Source organism: Lynx canadensis, chromosome C1 (assembly GCF_007474595.2).
Source record: "Lynx canadensis isolate LIC74 chromosome C1, mLynCan4.pri.v2, whole genome shotgun sequence".
NCBI lineage: Eukaryota > Metazoa > Chordata > Mammalia > Carnivora > Felidae > Lynx > Lynx canadensis.
In genome coordinates this window covers 147,819,431-147,839,607 of record NC_044310.1, presented here as the reverse complement: position 1 = coordinate 147,839,607, position 20,177 = coordinate 147,819,431, and the positions used below count along the sequence as shown (strand labels likewise).

The window sequence follows — 20,177 nt, the reverse complement described above, 5'->3', positions numbered from 1 at the left end:
TAGATTTCTATCATATGCCCTCATCTTTCTCAAATATACTGGTTCTCCAATATACCGAACACATGTGTCACTATGGGGTCTCTTTTGTACTGAGAAATTCTACTCTAACAGCTGACCACCTGAGTTCTGTAGGGACCTCTGAGGCTCCCCGTTTGATTGCTTCATTTTGCTTGACATTTAAGAAGCCTACATATAAGGGGCACCTGGATGGCTTAACTGGCTAAGCGTCCGACTTCAGCTCAGGTCATGATCTCACAGTTCATGGGTTTGAGCCCTGCATCCAGCTTTGTGCTGACAGCTCAGAACCTGGAGCCTGCTTCGGATTCTGTATCTTTCTCTGTTCCTCCACAGCTCATGCTGTCTCTCTCTTGAAATAAAAACATTAAAAAAAAAAAAAGCCTACGTGTAAAAGAAGATCATATTCATCTTATTAGTTGAATCTTTTCATACTCGAACTATAAATCCTGAAATAGTTATAAGACAAAAATCATGTTTCATGTTTTCTAAGCAACCTAACACTTTATACCTTATCGGTAGTTTGATGTGACTGTGCTAGTGGCCAAGTTCAAACATACTTCTCTGTACTCGCAGATAAAATTCAGAGAATAAATTCAGAGTTTTTTGTTTTTTTGTTTTTTGTTTTTCCTTTTTTGGTGGTAATTTGAAAGAGTAAGGGAAAATGGGCAGGTGCACCCCCAAGTTGTGCACCTGCTCAGCACTTTTCAGTGGCTTGGGCGGGGGTGGGGGGGCAGAGGCAGAGGAGGAAGGAAGAGCTGCATGCCAGGAACACAACCAGGACTCAGTCTCTCTGGATCCCTGTTTCTCATCTACAATATGGGGGAAAGAATAGATTTCTTTAAGGCCCTTTCCAGTTCAAAGTTGTGACTCTGAATTAGGAGTTGTCCCATCTGTAATACACCGTTTTGTCTTGTTACCTATTAAACTTTTTTGTCATGTTATTTATTACCAATTTTTATGGTTTGAAATGTTCAGTGAATAAGAAAGCACATGATTCTGTTGCTCCTGTTTTATAAAGTGGGATCCAAGTGTAAGGATCCCACTGACTTTGGCTGAGAACTGGGAAGAGATGTTGCTACATTTGTGGAAACTACCCATGTAGCTCCTGATGGCTCTAGCGGTCCACAAAAAGCAGGATAGAAAGTAATAGGCCAACTCCTCTCTGGACCAAAGAACAAACGACTGTTTTGAAGGCATAATAATTAGACCAAGGGGACATATTTAGTAAATTATTTCATTCTGTAATGGCACTTAACATTCCAAATGGCTGAATGCATGTCCACTAAGCCCCAGCTCTTTATAGAACATCCTACTGTTTGCTAAACTTTAGTCTGGCCTATCCACCCTTCCTTAGTGCAGGACTATCATTTCCTTATTAATTTATTACCTAATTAGAAATATGGCGCTAATGATCAGTAAGGGAATAGACCTAATTTCTGCATAGTGTCTGAAATCCACTGCTAGCATCCAAAAATTTTTAAAATAAACAGTGTGGAAATATTGTACTTAGCCATATGGATGAATAATCACTTGCTAAATTGGAAAGAATGTGAATATAGCAGTCATTTAAACAAAGGCTATTATTATTCAAGAACAAGGGCTACTTTGTGGTATTTAACACCAGTGTTAACAAGGATAATAGAAATGTGGTAGTTTTAGGACATCCGGTACATGGAAAAAAAAAAAAAAAGAAAAAAAGGTAGGCCTCCGAATTCTGTGAAATATCAATTTCTATAGTTTTTAAAAAATGATGCTTTCAGAATGCTCAATAACTCAACACTCATATTTCCTGGCTTAGAAACACTATTTAATTATCTTGAGCAAATGAGTTCAACATATCTTTTCTAGTGACAAGATGTTCCCACTTTCCACCCATAGCATGTGGCCTAGAAGACATTCATTTTATTACCCAACCAGGAACAACCATATTTCATGTGGCTTTCAAGTTGAAGCACAATAAAGGCAAAAAGTATCTTTGTAATAAAAAAAACCTCACCCTGAGCACCAGATAGATCAGCAATTACTAAAAGAAAAACTCATTAGGTTTCAACCTGGAAAATATTCAACAAAATGAAGAAAACACAAGAATCCTGTTACATATTAGAGGACCATTTTAATTAACAATGACAGCCATACTGTCTTGAGAAAACACACCTGGCAAAAAGTAGTTTTCCCTTTTTTCCCTGCAAGTAAAGATGTGGCCCAAAATGCAGGTGCTGGGCAATTATTATATTCAAAGCAGAGGAGAGGCATCTTTTTAAAAGAAGAGCTAAAATTTCTTCATTTACGTACATTAAAATGCCAAACTGAAACAAAGGGGACTAGAAAAAAAAAATAAGTCTTCGGATTAATAACTAGGTTGAATTACTTACACTAAGAATATCAAAATACTTAATTTTCAAGGGGATAGTAATTTCTTCCAATAATACAATATTTTGAACACAGCAGTTCATTGTGCTTTGACATTTCATGATCTTAAGCCGACGATAATCTCCACTGAGGAGCTCCGACGCCATCCCTGCAAAGGGTAAGTACTGCACTAGGCTAGCCAGGGCCAGAGTACCTCGTGGAGACATTGGAAGAACACAGAAATTTAGAAGGATAATGTTCTGTTTTCAAAGAGGATTTTACAGGAGATGGGCAGCTCATAGTGATGTGGTCACATAGCACGCAGCTGCCCATGTTTGGAGCAGACACGCCTTAATGAGAATGGTTCAGCCTGAGACACACTTTCCTGGTTAGGAGAGTCCAGGAGGCTGGATTTAGGGGCGACTGGTCTTCTCCTATGGGGCTATTCTTAGGCCAAATGAACTCCCGAGGGCGTACCTTGCTTGCTTTCTCGAGCCATACTTAATGTTTTCTTGTTGCTCTCTGGATAACCCTGTGCTCAGTCTTAACCCCACAAAGCCGTGAGCTCCCCGTCTCTGTGGGTCCGAGTACATCAGGGGTGGCTATGTTGTGTGGAAACTGTACGGGGAATCCAGGCACTGGATAGCTGATGGGACAAAATTTATTTTGAGGTCTCCTCCAACCCTGTGATTGGTTTAAAGATGGTTTATGAGTATTGACTCAAGGAAGAGTTACTGAAGGAGCTCCAGGAAGTCTTGATATTGTCAGGTATTAAAACACACCAGGGATTAGTTATTCTTAAAAAGTTACTGAACATCATTTAGAGGTGGTACCACTAAATTCTGGAACCGAAAAATATGAACGTATAATTTTTCTTGTCTTCATAAATCTTGGTCTACAAATACGTGCATACATGCAACACACACACATAACTGTGCTAGATTTATATTATGACTTTGTAGTTTCAAATTAGCTGGATAATGGTTATATACAAATCAAACTCAGGTTGACATTCAGCATTCTGAAGCTGGAAATTCACTTTTGAAGTCCTCTGGTCCAACTCCTTTATATATGTCAACTGAATGAAGTGTTCACACACTGACCACTCCCATTCCAAAGCAAAGACTACTTTTGAAGAGAACATTTCATAAGCAATTGGTTCATAAATCAGTATAAATTATTGGGAGTAAAAATATAGAGTTATTAATTTTTCCTCCCCTACAAATGTGGACAAAAAATACTTCTTAAAGCCTAAAAGTTACTGGCAGTTGTTTAAAAAAAAAAAAAAAAAGAGGTTGTTGTTAGTTTTACATTGGAAGCAATACGATCTACTGGAGAAACAGCCTTTTTGAATTAATAAACACTCATATCCTCCTTTCAAGGCTAGGACCCATGTCTTAAAACATCTTGCATTCTCAGCAACTAGTACTGCACTCACAAAGAGAGAGTGAAATGTGGAGGGAAGCATCTAAATTAGCACTTACATCTGGAGTACGCACCAGGCAAATTAGTACATAAAAGCTCTTAGTGAAGTTTGACTCTACTTCCAATAAATCGGATTTATTCTCAAATGAAAAAGAAATCGCCAAACTTTCATGTACTTGCTTCTTGTTTACCACTAAATCTTATACGTTCCTTGAGCTCAGAAAAAGCACTGTAACCATTTCACCCAAGGATAAAACCTCAGAAACAAAAATCTACCAAACACCTATTCCTCCTGTGAGAAATTATGACAGAAGAGAAAAAACACCCTACACATCTATCATGACTAATCAAAAAAGAACCAAATCTGAGTAGAAGCTATGCTTTTAACATCAGGCTGTCCCCGGATTGCCATGATGTTGTAGGGAGCCCACACACATCAGTTTGCAGCCCTGTTGGCCACACAGGTATTACTGGGAGACGCTATTTGGACAATGACACAGGAAGTTCACAGTGATGGGAAAGAAACAGCAAACAAGGAAAGAAAGCACTCATGCTGCAAACACATGGTCTCCTCTGAGCCTCCCTTACAGAGAACTTAATGTAAGGGAGGGACTATATTGACTTCTAGAATGGATAGGTCTATATTCTTCCTTTTCTCTTAGTTCTATTTATCCTGTTCTAATTTTCATTTTATATACATATGCCATATGTATGTACGTGTAAATAATTTATTTTTTGGTGTGAGAGGGTTTGATGCCTCGAAAGCATTTGAGAAAGAGAACATAGTAATAAATCAATAGATAATTTAGATGTGTTAAAGCATTAATATTCAAACTATGTTAAGGCAGGGAGTCTAATCCAGAGTTTAAGATTTTATATAAAGTGTATTCTACTTTTAGTATGTAAATTTCATACCTTATTTGGAGTACAGGGTACTATATTTTAAATTTTAGTATCTTATGAGAAAGTTGATTCCCCCTCAAATATTAGATTCATGATGGTTTGCTACATTCCCCAGTGTTACTGAATTATATGTGACAGAACCTACAGCTCTAATTTCATCGTGAAAGCCAGTGGGGAATGGGGTTAATTTTTTAAAATGTTGTTAGAGATTTTTAAATTAAATATCTCAGGCATGAAAAATAGCATAGCAAATATAAGATACCCAGGTAACTACTATCTAACTTTGACATTTTGTCTTCTTTGTTTCAGATTTCTTTCTTTCTTTTCTTTTTTAAAGAAACAGAGCTGGATTAAATCTCCCAATCCCTTTTTCTCTACCTGCCCTCCTCCCCACCCCACAGGCAACCACTATCTTTAATCTATCTTCTGTCATTTCAATGAAAAATTTTAACTTTATTGCATGTATGTATATCAGAAAATAATTTATAGCCTCAACCTGCATACTGTGAAACTTTATACCAATAGTATCATGCTGTGCTTGCCATCCCACCAATGCTTCTAGATATTTATCTATACATCTATAGATACACAGACATTACAGCTATCCAGAGACAGCTCTAATGCATTTGTCTTAATTCTTATGTCTGGTTTTACTGTGTGAATATACTGCCATTTATTTAATTATTTTCCTACCAGTCAATACTCAGTATTTCCCTCTAATTCTCTATTATAAATAATGCTGTCATTAATTCGCTCTGCTGCAGAACTGTTCTTTCACTTGGACTTCAAGCACCCTTAAACTCAGCTGACAGTGCTGCAACATCGTCTCCCAAGACAAAGCATAACTTGCTTCCTCCTGTTCTCTCACTCCCCACATTGGACCGCTGTGCCCTGACCATCAAGTGTGTTTCTCTCTATTCCCTCTTCTCGACCACCCACCCCTTCCTTTTTTTTTTTTTTTTTTTTTTTTTAAAGTTTATTTAGTTATTTTGAGAGAGAGAGGGAGAGACAGAGAGTGCATGAACAGGGGGAGAAACAGAGAGAGCGGGGGAGAGAGAAAACCCCAAGCAGGCTACTGTCAGCACATGTCAGCCCAACATGGGGCTCAATCTCATGATCCGTGAGATCACGACCAGAGCTGAAATCAAGCATTGGACATTCCACCGACTGAGCCACCCAGGCACCCCAGCCACCCCTTCTTTCTATCATGGATGTGGCTCAAGCTATTACCTCAAGATTATAGGCCTCCCAGATGCCACATTCATCTACTTCAAATCAATCCCCCACCCTGATACCTGCTGGAAGAATGCATTTAAAACCCCAAACTGGCCACACCACGCCCTATAATCACCCCACAGTGTACGGGACACAAGTTCCTCATAAAAGTTCCGCAAACCAGGCCTGTGTTTCTCTTTGGCTTTGTCTTCCTTCAGCATGCCTCTCTGGCTGGAAGCTCTAACCCCATATTCCATGCTGGCTTTGAGCTCTGCCTGTGACTGGAAGTATCTCCAGTCAACACCTCTACATCCTTCAGGGCAATTTTGGTTTCACACTGACCAGAGGACTTCCCTGCCCATCCTCTGTGCTCCTAGCTGCAGCCCCTACTAAGTCCTGACACTTGCAGCTTCTCGCTGACATTCTCAGAACCACTCCTGTTCCTCCTGAGTCGGAGTGCTACTTGAGGGCAGGGGTGAGGTTTATTCACGTGTGCATCTCCGGTAGCCAGGAAAGCATCTGACGTACTAACAGGGATCTGGAAACTGGCTGAACTCAAGTGGAAGGTAGCTAATCCATTAACTGTATTTTACTTTCATAATAAAGGAGAGCCAGTCTATTTAACACAAGTAGATTTACTATGGAATACATCATAAAAAAAGCTGTATTCAGTCCTTCACGCACAAGACATCTGTTAGCTGATACTTAACGCACTCAAGTACAATAACTGATACTAGTCAGGATGACCCTGTAGCAGTGCAAGTGCTTTCTGAATCATCGGATTAAATTAGATTCAGCCTTTGTCACAGTTGTGCACACTACATCATGATCTCCTACCTAGAACCTCCAACTTCTTCACTGTGCCACCACACAAGGACATCGGCTAGGTGGCTTTCAACATTTCCTTCAGGACAAGATCACATTGTTTACCCACCTGTAACAAGCTCCCTTACTTCTGCATCAATAGATTTTCTCAACAGTCGCAACAAAGCAGGAATCCCACCAACATTCTTCATTGCTATTTTATTTTCATCTGTAGACTTGCCAAAAACAAGGTTTCGGAGGGCACCACAAGCATTCTTCTGAACTTCCAAAACTCTGTGGTCCAAAAGGTCAACCAGATGCTTGATTCCCCCTAACCTACACACCTAGAATGAAAAATATGAGGTACCAGGCCTAAGTGACACATGACTAAAAAGTGATCAAATAAAAGTCTGTTATGGAAAGATCACAGGAAAAAAAAAGGAAGGCAGTCGTAGGTGGATTAATGGCCAAGTGTAGGTAGCATAGTCCTACTCTACCCTCCTAAACACAGAGGGGTTATGCTTATACTTCTGAGGGAAATGAGCAAATACACAAACACAATAAAGCTGTATGGATTGGAGGTAAGGATTTTTGACTGAAGTCATTTGGATTACAGAATTGTTTCTCTAGACTACTCTCCCTAATTTTCTCCCATTTGCCAATTAATTAGTACATTACATGAATATATCTGGGCTTTATTTCCTTCATCCACCTTTAGCTCAGCAGCTGGTATGTTGTTTTGCATACGAAGCTGAGGAAAAACAATGAAGTTCCATTTGCCATTGCAGGGGGGAAAATGCCAAAGTGTTAAGAAAGAATCTGTATGTCATAGGACACTAGTCAATAACCAATGACTCACTGTATTTCTATAAATGCCAAAAAACTTTAAAATCTGAAATAAAATACTCATTTATGTTCAGTATTAGTTAACAGTTAAAAATTCTCTGTAACTTGACTTAATTTCATGTCGGCACCAATCTTAACAGAATCACATAAAGTACGTGAGCTCGCTAGTTTCATACATAATTTTTATCTAATAGATTTTTGGAAAATACTCTAAAAACGTAGGTTAAATCGAATTTTGCTTCATCTTTTATAAGTAAGCTAATGAGTAGACACGGGATTTGAAAATGCTAAAAGCACTCCAAGAAATATCCTCATCTTGGTTTCTCCTACAAAATACTGAAATGCATGGTTAAGAATGAAAGGGGTATCTGGTATCACACTATCCCTTTAAAATGGCCTGTGAATTGCAGCTAGTAATTTCTGAAGCACATAAGCACGTGATTGCTCCATGGAAGGCACCGCCCCCCGGGGGTGTGCCAGGCGCTGGGTGCGTACCTCCATTTTCACTTTGTTGTCGCCAAAGCACAGGTGCTGCAGGTAGGCGGCCGCGTTCGCCTGCACGGACGGGAACTGGTGCTGCAGCATGTGAATGACTTCGGGCAACTCGGGGTCACGCCAGGCAAACTCCCTGTGAGAGAAAGACACGGCTTCAAAGCAGGAACGACCGTGTTTTAACAATACACTCGATGAAGAGTCTGTCATAAAAAAAGCTTGGCTGAGACTAAAATTGGAAGTTACAAAATTCCTAAAATATATAAATGTAAAGAGCTCTTCCCCCGCCCGCCCCGATGAACATATGCAGAGACGGAGATGCTACTGAACTCAAAGAAATCATCAGGCACAGAAAGAGGTTCAAGAGAACAAAGGACATTCTTAATATGAAAAACTTTTCCATTCTCATTTTCTTCTTCCATTCTAATTTTATGCCTTTCTACCTATGTCAGAAATTTGCAGGTGTGAGGCTCAGGTAAACAAGTGCACTTTAGTCAGGTGAGAAGTCATGTCTGAGCAGAGAGAAAGAAAGCTGCTGGGAATAGGCAGAACTGGTGTCAGCTGGGAAATTGCAAGTAATGTGGGCCTGATGATTTTTAAAGAACTTAATATAATATTTATGGTTGCTCTCGATTATAAGAAGTATAGAAATTTATAAAAAAAATATTTTTTTTCGGTAATCCTATAACCAGAGAAAACCACTGCTGACATTTCCTGTTGGTCTTTTTTTCCCTAATACATATATAAAAATATGCACGTGTGCATACAGAGTTTTTTCAAAGAAATGGATTATATTTAAATAGCACTTCGTATTTCATGAGTACTTACTTATTCTGTGCCAGGCACTATTCTAGGCATTTTATATATATGAATTCATTTATTCTTTTTTTTTAATGGAACCACCATTTTTTAAATTTCAATTAAAAAAATTTTTTTTTAATTTGAGAGTGTGCATGTGAGCGAGCAGGGGAGGAGTACTGGGGGAGAGGTCGGGAGAAAGAGAGAGGAGAATCTTCAACAGGGTCCATGCTCAGTGCAGAGCCCCATGCAGGGCTTGATCCCACGACCCTGGGATCATCATATGACCTGAGCTGAAATCAGGAGTTGGACACTCAACAGACTGAGCCCCCCAGGCACCCCATGAATTCATTTATTCTTATTGCAACCACATAGATATTGAGGTTGAGACAGAGAGGCTAAGCATCTTGCCTAAAGTCACTCAGCTAGTCAACAGAACACTCTGCTTTCAGAGCCGGTATGCTATCCCACTTCTTGTAGAGTGAGTATACAGTCACACTAAGCACGTACACTTATACTCTGCTTTTTCAGATAACATCACATTGTTGGAATTTGGATGTCAACTGATTGGCTCACTGTTTAGGATCCTTTTTAAATGTGCATTCACTCTTGTAACATATAGAGACCAACTTCTTAGAATTGGTTCACATGGGGCACCTGGGTGGCTCAGTCGGTTAAGCGTCCAAATTTGGCTCAGGTCATGACCTCACAGTTCATGGGTTTGAGCCCTGTGTCAGGCTCTGTGCTGACAGCTGAGAGCCTGAAGCTTGTTTCAGATTCTGGGTCTCCCTCTCTCTCTGCCCTTCCTCCAATCGTGCACCCCCATCTCTCTCTCAAAAATAAACATTAAAAACATTAGAAAAAAAAAAAAGGAATGGTTCACAAAGCAACACATTTGTGGACTTTGATTGCAGAATGAACTATTATACACAATGAGTAAAATGAATGCTGTTTATAATAAACTCTAAAAAAAAATCTTTAAATTAACAACCCAGTGATCCTTCTATTGCCTAGTTATTAAGGCCTAGAGTCTCTCTTGGTCTGGGAGCGCTCTATGTATTAACTTGCTTGTCCACTACAAGGGGCAACCTAAACCTGCACACACATACACGCCACCTGTTCAAATGAATAGTGCCATAGCAGGTGTCAGAGAGATACAAGCACTGAATGAGATGTGGTTTGGTGTACAAGACTCTGTACATGCAACAATGTCTTATTCAATGAGTTCACCTGTGTCAGGCACTGTGTCAAGAGCTTTATATGCATTATCTCATTTACCTTGACTATTGCCATATGACATAGGCACTACTCAATAACATTTGATAGAGGTAAGGAACCTGAGATTAGTAATAAGTGATAGAGGTGGGTGAAACCCACCCAGGTAGTCTGTATGTTGCCTCCACACATAAGGAACAGAAAGCAGAGGTTGTGAAGCACAAGAGTGAGAGAATGTAACATATATAAGGTCACATTTATAAAGAAGAAAACTCTGGTGGCCAAGTAGAGAATGTATTAGAATCAGAAAATATTAGTGGCAAGAAGACTATCCACACATTTGCTCAAAACAAAATAGAGCCATCCTTGACTTTTCTCTTTCCTGTATTCTTCTTGTCCAACCTATCAGCAAACTTTATTGACTATCTCTGAACTATTTCATATAAGCCCAACCCATCCATTCTCTTCGCCTTGCCTGGCCCATCTAATAATCTCCTATGTGCTCTGTTTCAGATATCACTCCCTTACCCCATCTACTCTTTGCATAGCAGCCAGATGATTTTTTTTGAAAACTGAAGCCAAGGGTAAGAGGGAGATTCTGTCTTGGGGGACAGACTTAATGACTTAATTCTTTTTTTTGTTTTGTTTTGTTTTTTAACGTTTATTTATTTTTGAGACAGAGAGAGACAGAGCATGAACGGGGGAGGGGCAGAGAGACGGAGGGAGACACAGAATCAGAAAACCGGACCAGGCTCTGAGCTGTCAGCACAGAGCCCAACGCGGGGCTCGAACTTGCGGACCGCAAGATCATGAGCCGAAGTCGGACGCCTAACTGACTGAGCCGCCCAGGTGCCCCAATGACTTAATTCTTAATAGACATTAAGAATACCACCAATGCCAAAAGAGGCAGGAAGAAAAGCACACAATTTGTAGTTAGACTGCCTATGTTGAGGTCCTAGGTCCTTCATTTACTACGTGATTTTGAAAAGCACTTAGTTGTTTGGAGCACTACTACTTTGGAGCACTACATCTGTATAATAGGAACAAAACAACTATCAGTTGTACCTTCTTCTTAGGTTGGCTGTGATGATTACATTGTGATGGTGTATATTAAAATATTTTCCTTTTAATTATGATATGGATGTTTTGTTAATATTCATCAGCCCTGAAAAAGGAACTAAACAGGGTCACTCTCTATAATAAATTCCCTTTTATATATTGAAGCTATGTTAACTATTTCTGGTCAAAATCTGTCCAAAGCCTGTTATGTAAATCTGTGCTCTAATTAACAGAGTGCAAGGAGTGTGATTTAATTTTTCCTTGATGACTCACAATCATAACAAATACACATTTTTGTCCTCTTTAAGTGGCACAGATATGGTCAAGATTTTCTGGCATCACTGGGGTACCATGAGGGCCAGACTCCAGCTGGAGATGGGCAGTTAGGCTTGGTTGGCATCAATTCCAACCCTGATTTTCAGCAGAAATTTACCCTGGAAACACCGTTATCAATTCATGGGCTGGTTGGATGGCATCAATGTCTGCCAGGATTTGCTTCATTACAATCTAAGCCCAGACTTCTGTTTTCAGCCATCATAGAATAACTGATCCTGGACTTGGCCTTTTCACAAAACAAAACTATGAAATGTATGTATGAAGGAAGTGTTTTTAGGTCCTGGACAACACATAACACAAGAATGTAATCTTGGGGGACCGACTTAATGACTTAATTCTTAACAGACATTAAGAATACTACCAATGCCAAAACAGGCAGGGAAAAAAAGCACACAATTTCGAGTTCCTGAGAGACAGGAACCATCATAGCAGCCCCATATTCCCTGGCTTTCTGCCTGAGGGCATTTTTTTGCATCGTGACATAGGAAGCTGGGCCCATGAAGTGGAGCAATGATGGACTTAGTGAGCTGAGGGATAGAAGTGAGAATTGAAAATGGTTGGAATTTGAGGGGCAGGGAACTGGGAACTATGTAGAAGAGATTCTACAAGTCTATAGGAGGATTACTCACAAGTCTTTAACTGAATGCTGGACCGTACATGTCCATGACACATGCGTAGGTCGGATGGAGTAGCTGTTGCAGGACAGAGCTGAGCATAGGCCAGTGACTATGATCTTCCAGCCCAGTCAGACTGTAAACCTTCCTGATTACCTCAGCATTTAATTTCCACAAAGAACTACACCAAAGAGTGGAAGCATATGCTAGGAGTAAAACAAATCTGAAACAGACCCTTCTCAGAAGAACAGAACCAATCTTGACAGGATCAAAAGCATCTGTCAGTAATTTAGTTATCTGCCACAACAAAACTCAGAATCCTAACAGGTCACAACATAATACAGAGTCCCTACAATGTATCATCCACAAAAGTTAGCATATGATTGAAAACTGCTAGGTATAAGAAGAAACAGAAATGTGACCTATGAAGATGTAAACAAAACAAAACCAACCAACCCCAATAATAGAAACAGACCCAGAGCAAACCCAGATGTTGGAATTATCAGAGGACTCTAAAAGGTCATTATAGATGTGCTCAAAGATGGAAAGGAAAAGATGTATACAGGGAGTGAATAGATGAAGAAATGTCTTTAGAGACATGGAAACTATTAAAAAAAACCCACCAAATTCAAGTATCTGAAATAAACAATTCACTGGATGGGCTTACCAACAGATTGTGGAGACTACAGAAGAAAAGGCAGTAAATATGAAGATAGATCAACAAAAAATATCCAGTGTGAAGAATACAGAGAAAAACTATTTTAAGATATACACAGAGCTTTAATAAGAGTAAGAGCATGTAGTACAATAATGTCAAGTTACTCCAGAAGGAGAGGAGAATGAGTTTGGGGCAAAAAAAAATATTTAAAGCAATTATGGTTAAAAATGTCCCAGTTTTGATAAAAATCACCAGCCAAGATTCAAAGAATCTCAATGAATCCCAAGCAGGTTAAATGTAAAAAAAAAAAAAAAAAAAAAAAAAAACCAAAAAAACCAAAAACCATAGGTAGGCCTGTCAGAATAAAACTGCTGAAAGTCAAAGATAAAGAGAAAAACCTGAGAGGCAGCCAAGAGAGAAGATACATTACATAAAGAGAAGAGTGATACGAATAACGTCTGATTTCTCATCAGAAACAATCGCGGCTGAAGACAATGGATGACATCTTTTTAAAGTACTGAAAGGAAAAACCCATACCTGTCAATCCTGAATTTTATACCTAGCAAAAATATCCTTTAAAAATGAATGAAATAGTTGTATGGAAACCAATTTGACAGTAAATTATATTAAAAAAAAAAAAAAAGAAAGAATGGAAACTTAGGTGATTCATTCTACAACCCAAAAATACTCATATAAAAATGATAATGCTGTAATATTTTATAAAATAATAAAGGTAAATAAAAATAAACAAAAAAATGAATGAAATAATAACATTTTCAGATAAATTAAAACTGGCAGAATATGTTGCTAGCAGACATGCAACACAAGAAAGGCTAAAGGAAGTGCTTAAAATGAAGGGAAATGGGTCGAGATGGAAACTGGAATTTGTAGGAAGAATACATAGGATGAGAACTATATTTGGTAAACATACAGTAAATATAAAGACATTTGTTCTCTTAATTTCTTTAAAACACAATTGACTACAGTAGAAATAATAACACTATATTATGGGTTTTATTATGTGTGTAGAAGTAAAATATTTGACAATAACATAAAGGTCAAAGGGATTGTACATGGTTTTATTCTGCTGAACAGCACAGATTAAGTCCTGCTTAAAAGGAACAGCATGAATGCTATTATTCTTTATGTTGCTATCGCTTTCCATAGGAAGTATTTTTGTTACTACTTCTAGATGTGTCACTTATATTACTAATAAATTTTGCTTCTACACTCAACAACTATTAAAAAAAACCCACAGATTTCCATTTATATGGAAAATATTAATAACTTCTCCAGTCCCTATAAGAAATTTTTCAGGCTAATTATAATACAGCATTAATGGTAAAGAATGTGGGCTTACAAGTGAATAGAAATCACTTCAAGTTTGCTATTTTCTTTTTTTTTTCTTTTTTTTTTTTCAACGTTTATTTAATTTTGGGACAGAGAGAGACAGAGCATGAACGGGGGAGGGGCAGAGAGAGAGGGAGACACAGAATCGGAAACAGGCTCCAGGCTCCGAGCCGTCAGCCCAGAGCCTGACGCGGGGCTCGAACTCACGGACCGCGAGATCGTGACCTGGCTGAAGTCGGACGCTTAACCGACTGCGCCACCCAGGCGCCCCAAGTTTGCTATTTTCAAAACTAAAAATTAAAAGCTGTCATGAGCTTTTTACTTTGGTTTGAATATTTAAACTTCAAATTCACCTGGATTCCAGTTTCATCGAGAATAAATGCATTTATTATAAAATAATCATTTATTCATCTTACAAAATGCATTATCAGTTAAGTTTCACATAATCAAAGCTAGCTGTAACAGTTTTATGCATTAGACTACAAAATTATCATACTATGAATAGCTGAAGTGTATTATCATACATGAAATCCTTATTTATCATGAATCAACTCGTAGCAGAGGTCAAAACTGAAATCTTCAGGGACACCTATTAAGCTCAAAGCTCTAATCACACTTCACTGTCTTTCTGGATAGCTGTTCTTTTTCTCTGCAGGTTCAGCCGAGGTAAGGTCTAAATTGCGTACAATTCAAAACCCTTTTGGGAAATTCCACATCTATTAGGGTGTCTTAGTATTTTGGCATTTTGAGGATTTAAAAAAATGGAATCATGTGAAAAAATTTGTGAGTCAATTATATTGAAGGTACTGTAAGACAAGTTATTTTAAAACCCTTAAAATGACAAGGACGTGGACTAGTAGAACCAAACACATGTGTGAACTATAAAGAATTTTAGGCAAAAGAGTCAGAGTGGAGTGGTTTTAGTGAAGCAGTGGGCTCCCACTCAACTCAAGAGTACCTTTAGTTATTTTGTTTAAATGACCAAAATCTCATTCACATTTTTAATTCACATTCACTAGAATAAGTTGGTAGGTTGCTAAAAATGAATTGATAATTATAACAATTTTCCAGTGAAACAACAATTTGTGGGCGAAGAGTGAATGAAATCTTGCTAATTAATATATACCTTAATATAACACTCAAGCTGCTTAAAATTTAGTGATAATTCCATTCTTTTAGAAATTAAAATTCTTTCAGTTTCTAAATAATCTTTTTTATTTCCTAAATATTTTAAGTGGCTTTCATTAAAGATGAGACTACTTTTCAAAATCAACCAAGTAGTAAATGAGTCATACTTATCTTAATAAAACATTCTTTCTACATGGCCAAATAAAATGAAAAGGAGGAAACATGTATTACTGGCCAAATATTTTTTGCTTATGTGATATGAGAGTGTCTTGTAAACTACTTTCTCCTAAATGGCAGAGAGCTTTTCAAAGGACCTAGTCAATAAAAGCACAACACAGCACTGACCAGTAGGATTCAAAATGTACACAACACTGGTCTTTTCTAGTTAAAAACACCATACATTTTTTTTTTTCGGAAGCCCTTATCTAAAAAGTCAGTCAGGATTAAGGAAACTGGGTAAAATGATCCTTTAAAATCATGCGTATATATAATTCAGACAAAGAGGCTAACCCAGGGAGTGTTCCTGGTGAAGCACTTCAGTGATGAGTGCCGCAGATAGTGTGTGCATTCTCTAACTTGTTAAGGCATCGAAAGAAGGAATCGATCTTTAAGATGAAATTAACTTCAGTGACCTACAGTGCTAAAATACAACTGGAAATACTAGAGATTAGGAGTTAACTGATAGTATCATAGACTCGGCAACTTGAAAAAAAGTCAGACTGAAGGAACCACTGATGCCTGTGATACTGTAGCATCCTGGAGATTCATAACCAGTACTTGCCTGGGGTCTTTCTGAATGCTGTCTATCGATGGGGATCTCGTGGTGCCATCATCAGCTGGCGCTACGTGCTGAAGCCTGTTATAATTGCACTCTTGCACTCGGTATTGTATTGGCCTGTAGGGCTCCGCGTAGGTAGCTGTTGTGTTCAGAGCATAATTATTTCTTTGGTATGTAAGGGTGCTTCGTTGGCTGGATGTCCTTTGCAGATTTCCAACACCTACTAGAAAGTCAACATTTTTCAAAAGATTAGTATACTTTCCACAAGGTGGTACTTTTCCAAGGAAAACTATTTTTAAGGAAGATTATAGTCTTTAACAATTATGTAAATTGCTTTATAGATTTTTACCAGTATTTCCAATGTAGATTGTAGGTTTTACCAATCTGGCTTATCAGGGCTAAAGAAGGCACTTAGATTTTTAATATACACAAAATATGTCAATTTTATTAACAGAAAAGAGCAAAAATAAAACTTTAAATCTGCCTACATGATTGATCTTACTATGTTTAATAAGATTTTGTAACAAAAATGCAAGCAAGGGGCGGCGCCTGGGTGGCTCAGTTGGTTGAGTATCCAACTTAATGTCGGCTCAGGTCACGACTGCATAGTTCGTGGGATGGAGCCCTACATGCGGCTCTGTGCTGACAGCATGAAGCCTGCTTGGGATTCTCTCCTTCCCTCTCTCTCTCAAAATACTAAATTTAAAGAAAAAAAAAAGTGCAAGAGAGATATAGGAAAAGAAACTATTCCAAGAAATAAATGGCAAAATGCCATTTTACTTAGCAATAAAAAGCAATTATTCAAACCTGTAGATAATTGAGATGGTCAAACTGAACACTTAGTGTACACAGGTTACTTATTTTGATACACATTTTATTTATAGAACTTTGGATTTTGATAATATTGGAAAATTTATTTCATAAGAAGGCTGATACATCAAATTCTTCTCTAGGTACCCTCTTAAATTTTTGCATGAGGCTATATATAGAGGTATTGTACTACTGCATATAACATTTCTTTCTTAATTATTACAGAAGCTATTTCTCCAATAATTGCAGACATGTTCTTCTCCCAATTAAAAGATTTTAATAACATTGTTTGTTTCTTAATGCTATGAAAGAAATTCCTTGGGAGGAGTTCCCCTCTATTTCTAGACAGGAGGCTGAATCACTAATCATTTAAAAAAGCCAATTAGAACTTTAAAAAAATTCCTTAATTTAGAGAACATAACAAGTGAAATATTTCTTGACTAATATCTATTAAGAATCGGTACATTCTATTAGAAGAAAAATCCTGCAGTAAACCAAACTGTCAGTTTTTGGCAAAGAACCAATTCAAATATAGTCTTCTCCCTCTTGGTATTCTGGGGGGCATGCATTCTAGAATGGTGCCTTTATGTGGTATCATTGTGGGCATGTTCATTTGTGGGCATGTTCATAGATGCACTATCTCTTAAAAAAAAAAAAGAGAGAAGAAAAGGCCTCTTGGGATTCCATGAACCAGGCCGGCAGCACAATCTGGCAGCTCACTTGGCCATGGGCCATAGCTTCTGCTCTGTCAGCCAATATGGGGTGGCATAAATGTGAGAGTGGGGGTGCAAGGGTGTGATGCACTCATCCCTGTTTTTATAAATGCAGCTACTGTATTCTGCCTCAGACTGAGTCCATCATAAGGAATATCTCACATTCTACGTGTAGACATTCAGAGGAAATCTAGTATCTGAAGAGGAGTAATACCAAATACACTTGGGATACATACATGCTGAAATAAAGATAGCCAAATAACTCATAAAGGAATCTTCTGTAAATACATATTCCAGGCAATAAAAACCACAAAGAAATATTCCAACTCAGGTTTTCCTTTCTGTATCTAACATGTTTCTAATGCAAGGAGAGTCATACGTGTAGCTCTACAAACTTATTTGTGAATTAACAAACTAATCACTGCATTCATTGATTAGACTAAGGTGAAAATATATCACCTATAAATAGGTACAACATGAACTTGTACTGTTTATTGATCTACTGTGATAGCTGGTTATCTGACAACTGAATGGGCAACATGATTTCATTCTAACAGGGTACCAATCTTAATAAAATCCGTCTGCTCTTGGGCATTGCATTTGGGAAAACCAGCTAAACAGCACTAAGGCCCACCTGAGCCTGTGCGATACAATGCTGTCTGTGATCCTTGGAGCTCCACGGTCCCGTGGTTTGGGCTGCGGTACACGGGGCTGTAGTAGGTCCTCCCCTCATATATAGGAGTGATGTGCAAGTCAGGAGACACAGCTGAACGAAGGTCTTGCCCAAGCTGGCTGTGCTGACTAGCGTAGGAACTCCGTAAGCCTAGAGGCAGGAAAATTACATCATTAAGAAATTGAGAAAATTGTGGAGAGGTTAAAAGACTTAATTAATAAGACCTAACCAATAGGACCCAATGTTAAGACTAAACACTGGACCTGGTGAACTTTACAAGAGAAGGATGCCAGCTACGAAAGGGATGTTATATACATTTTTTGAGTTAAACTTTCTCTTGGCGGCAAAATAAAGGTAAATTTTGTAAGAAAAAAATTATTGTGTGGTTTGATACTCTGAAATTCATTCCCCAACTGTAAGCTATTTTATGGTGGTAACCAAAGAGAGAATGCTCTCTTCTGTGGTTACATGATTTTCACAGTTAAAACATAAAAACAATGGTTCACGTCATTCTCTTTTCCTGCTCTGCAGAACTGGACAACCATCTCTTTGGGGGCAGGGCCCACCATGTCCCACGCCTCTTTAAATCTCAACATCTAAGACAATGCCTATGTAATAGTGCTTAGTGAAGGCTGAGATTCAAGAACACTTCTGAAATATATCTCTCAATTCACCCATGACTTTTCAGTAAGATGAAATTTTATGTTACAAAATTTGGAATATTATCAATGAAGCAATAACATTTATTTAGTATTATGAGGTATTATTTTACTATTTGTTATCACTGTATTTTTCCTTTTAAAAAAAAACAAACATAGCTGTTTTTGCAGGAACCCACATACCAGATTCTTGTTTACCTTCTTTCTAGTGCAAAGGAAAAATACAAAGTTAGTACATTAACATTAGATCATTTGAAATATTCTTTCATTCAAATTGCTAATAACTAAAGTTTACACATGGGATTTGTGATAAAAAAAGTACAGTTCAAACTCAAACATTTTATTTGCTTAAAGAAAGTGAATTACTACATTCTATATTAGGATGCTCAGAAGTTTGTGATCTGTCATCATTAGTAAGGAAAATCTGTCACTTGGTAAGAATAGTAACTAAGGTTACATTCCAAATATGAATAAGAGAAAGCACAAACATATCTGAAGTCAGCACTTACTTTCTTTAAAAAGATTGCAAATAATTAACACAGTAACTAATTACAAAAAGATAGGTTCATTCATATCCTATTAGCTCAGTTAATCATATCACAACAAAAAGCAAATGGGCCTGAATATGAGTGATAATGTTGCTTAGTGAGGAGTGGCAAGAAAGTTTAATACGTAGAGCTCCTGAAATGAATGATTATTACCTACCCTGGACAGCAAGGTGACATGGTAAGAAACTAAATGAACCAATGTGGGCATTAGCTACTGCTCTCCACTTGCCAAAATGAAGATCAGAGGCTTAAACAATTATTTAATTGGGAGATTCTCCAGCCAAACTTCATTTCAAAACCAAGGAAACTGAGAGCCCAAAAGGAAATGTGATTCATCCCCATCAGAAAACTACCTCCTGGTAGGGCTGAGAGGAACCCAACACTGGACACAGTGAACCCTCTGGGTTCAATAAGACGTGGTGCGAGAGATCTGGAACTCGATAGAGCCCTCTGTGTTCACACAGAATTAAAGGGCAAGTTTAGCCCACCAGGGGTCCATGGAAGCCAATGTAACTCTAAAGATGATACCATGATTGTTATCGTAAAGTTCTCATTTGGAGATTTCAGCTTTTCATTCATTGGCAGATTTCTCATTCTTCTTAGCAGAGGTAAGCTCCATTTCTTTATGGGATGCATTTTGAATGAAAGTGCAGGCATTGTATTGGTTAATGGTGATATAAAGTGGGCAGGTAAATGTACCTGGTCCTTGGTAATCTTCTCAATACAAGGTGCTATTTTAACATTCAATAAAGCCACAAATACTTGTGATCTGCTGTGATACTCTGT

The 20,177-nt window shown here is 38.1% G+C and overlaps 1 protein-coding gene across 10 annotated transcripts in view; it reads right to left on the bottom strand.

The window, feature by feature from the left end:
* PKP4 (plakophilin 4) overlaps nucleotides 1-20,177 on the bottom strand; it is a 241,491-nt gene that overhangs the window by 32,896 nt on the left and 188,418 nt on the right. For 7 of the 10 annotated variants that reach the window (XM_030325382.1, XM_030325379.2, XM_030325383.2 and 4 more), the window contains 4 exons: nucleotides 18,146-18,334; nucleotides 15,992-16,211; nucleotides 8,056-8,188; nucleotides 6,845-7,058 (listed from right to left, as the gene is read on the bottom strand). In XM_030325382.1, coding sequence (XP_030181242.1) covers nucleotides 6,845-7,058; nucleotides 8,056-8,188; nucleotides 15,992-16,211; nucleotides 18,146-18,334 — 756 coding nt within the window. The remainder of the gene's footprint in view (nucleotides 1-6,844; nucleotides 7,059-8,055; nucleotides 8,189-15,991; nucleotides 16,212-18,145; nucleotides 18,335-20,177) is intronic. The other 3 variants (XM_030325380.2, XM_032594411.1, XM_032594412.1) reach the window with 1 other exon arrangement.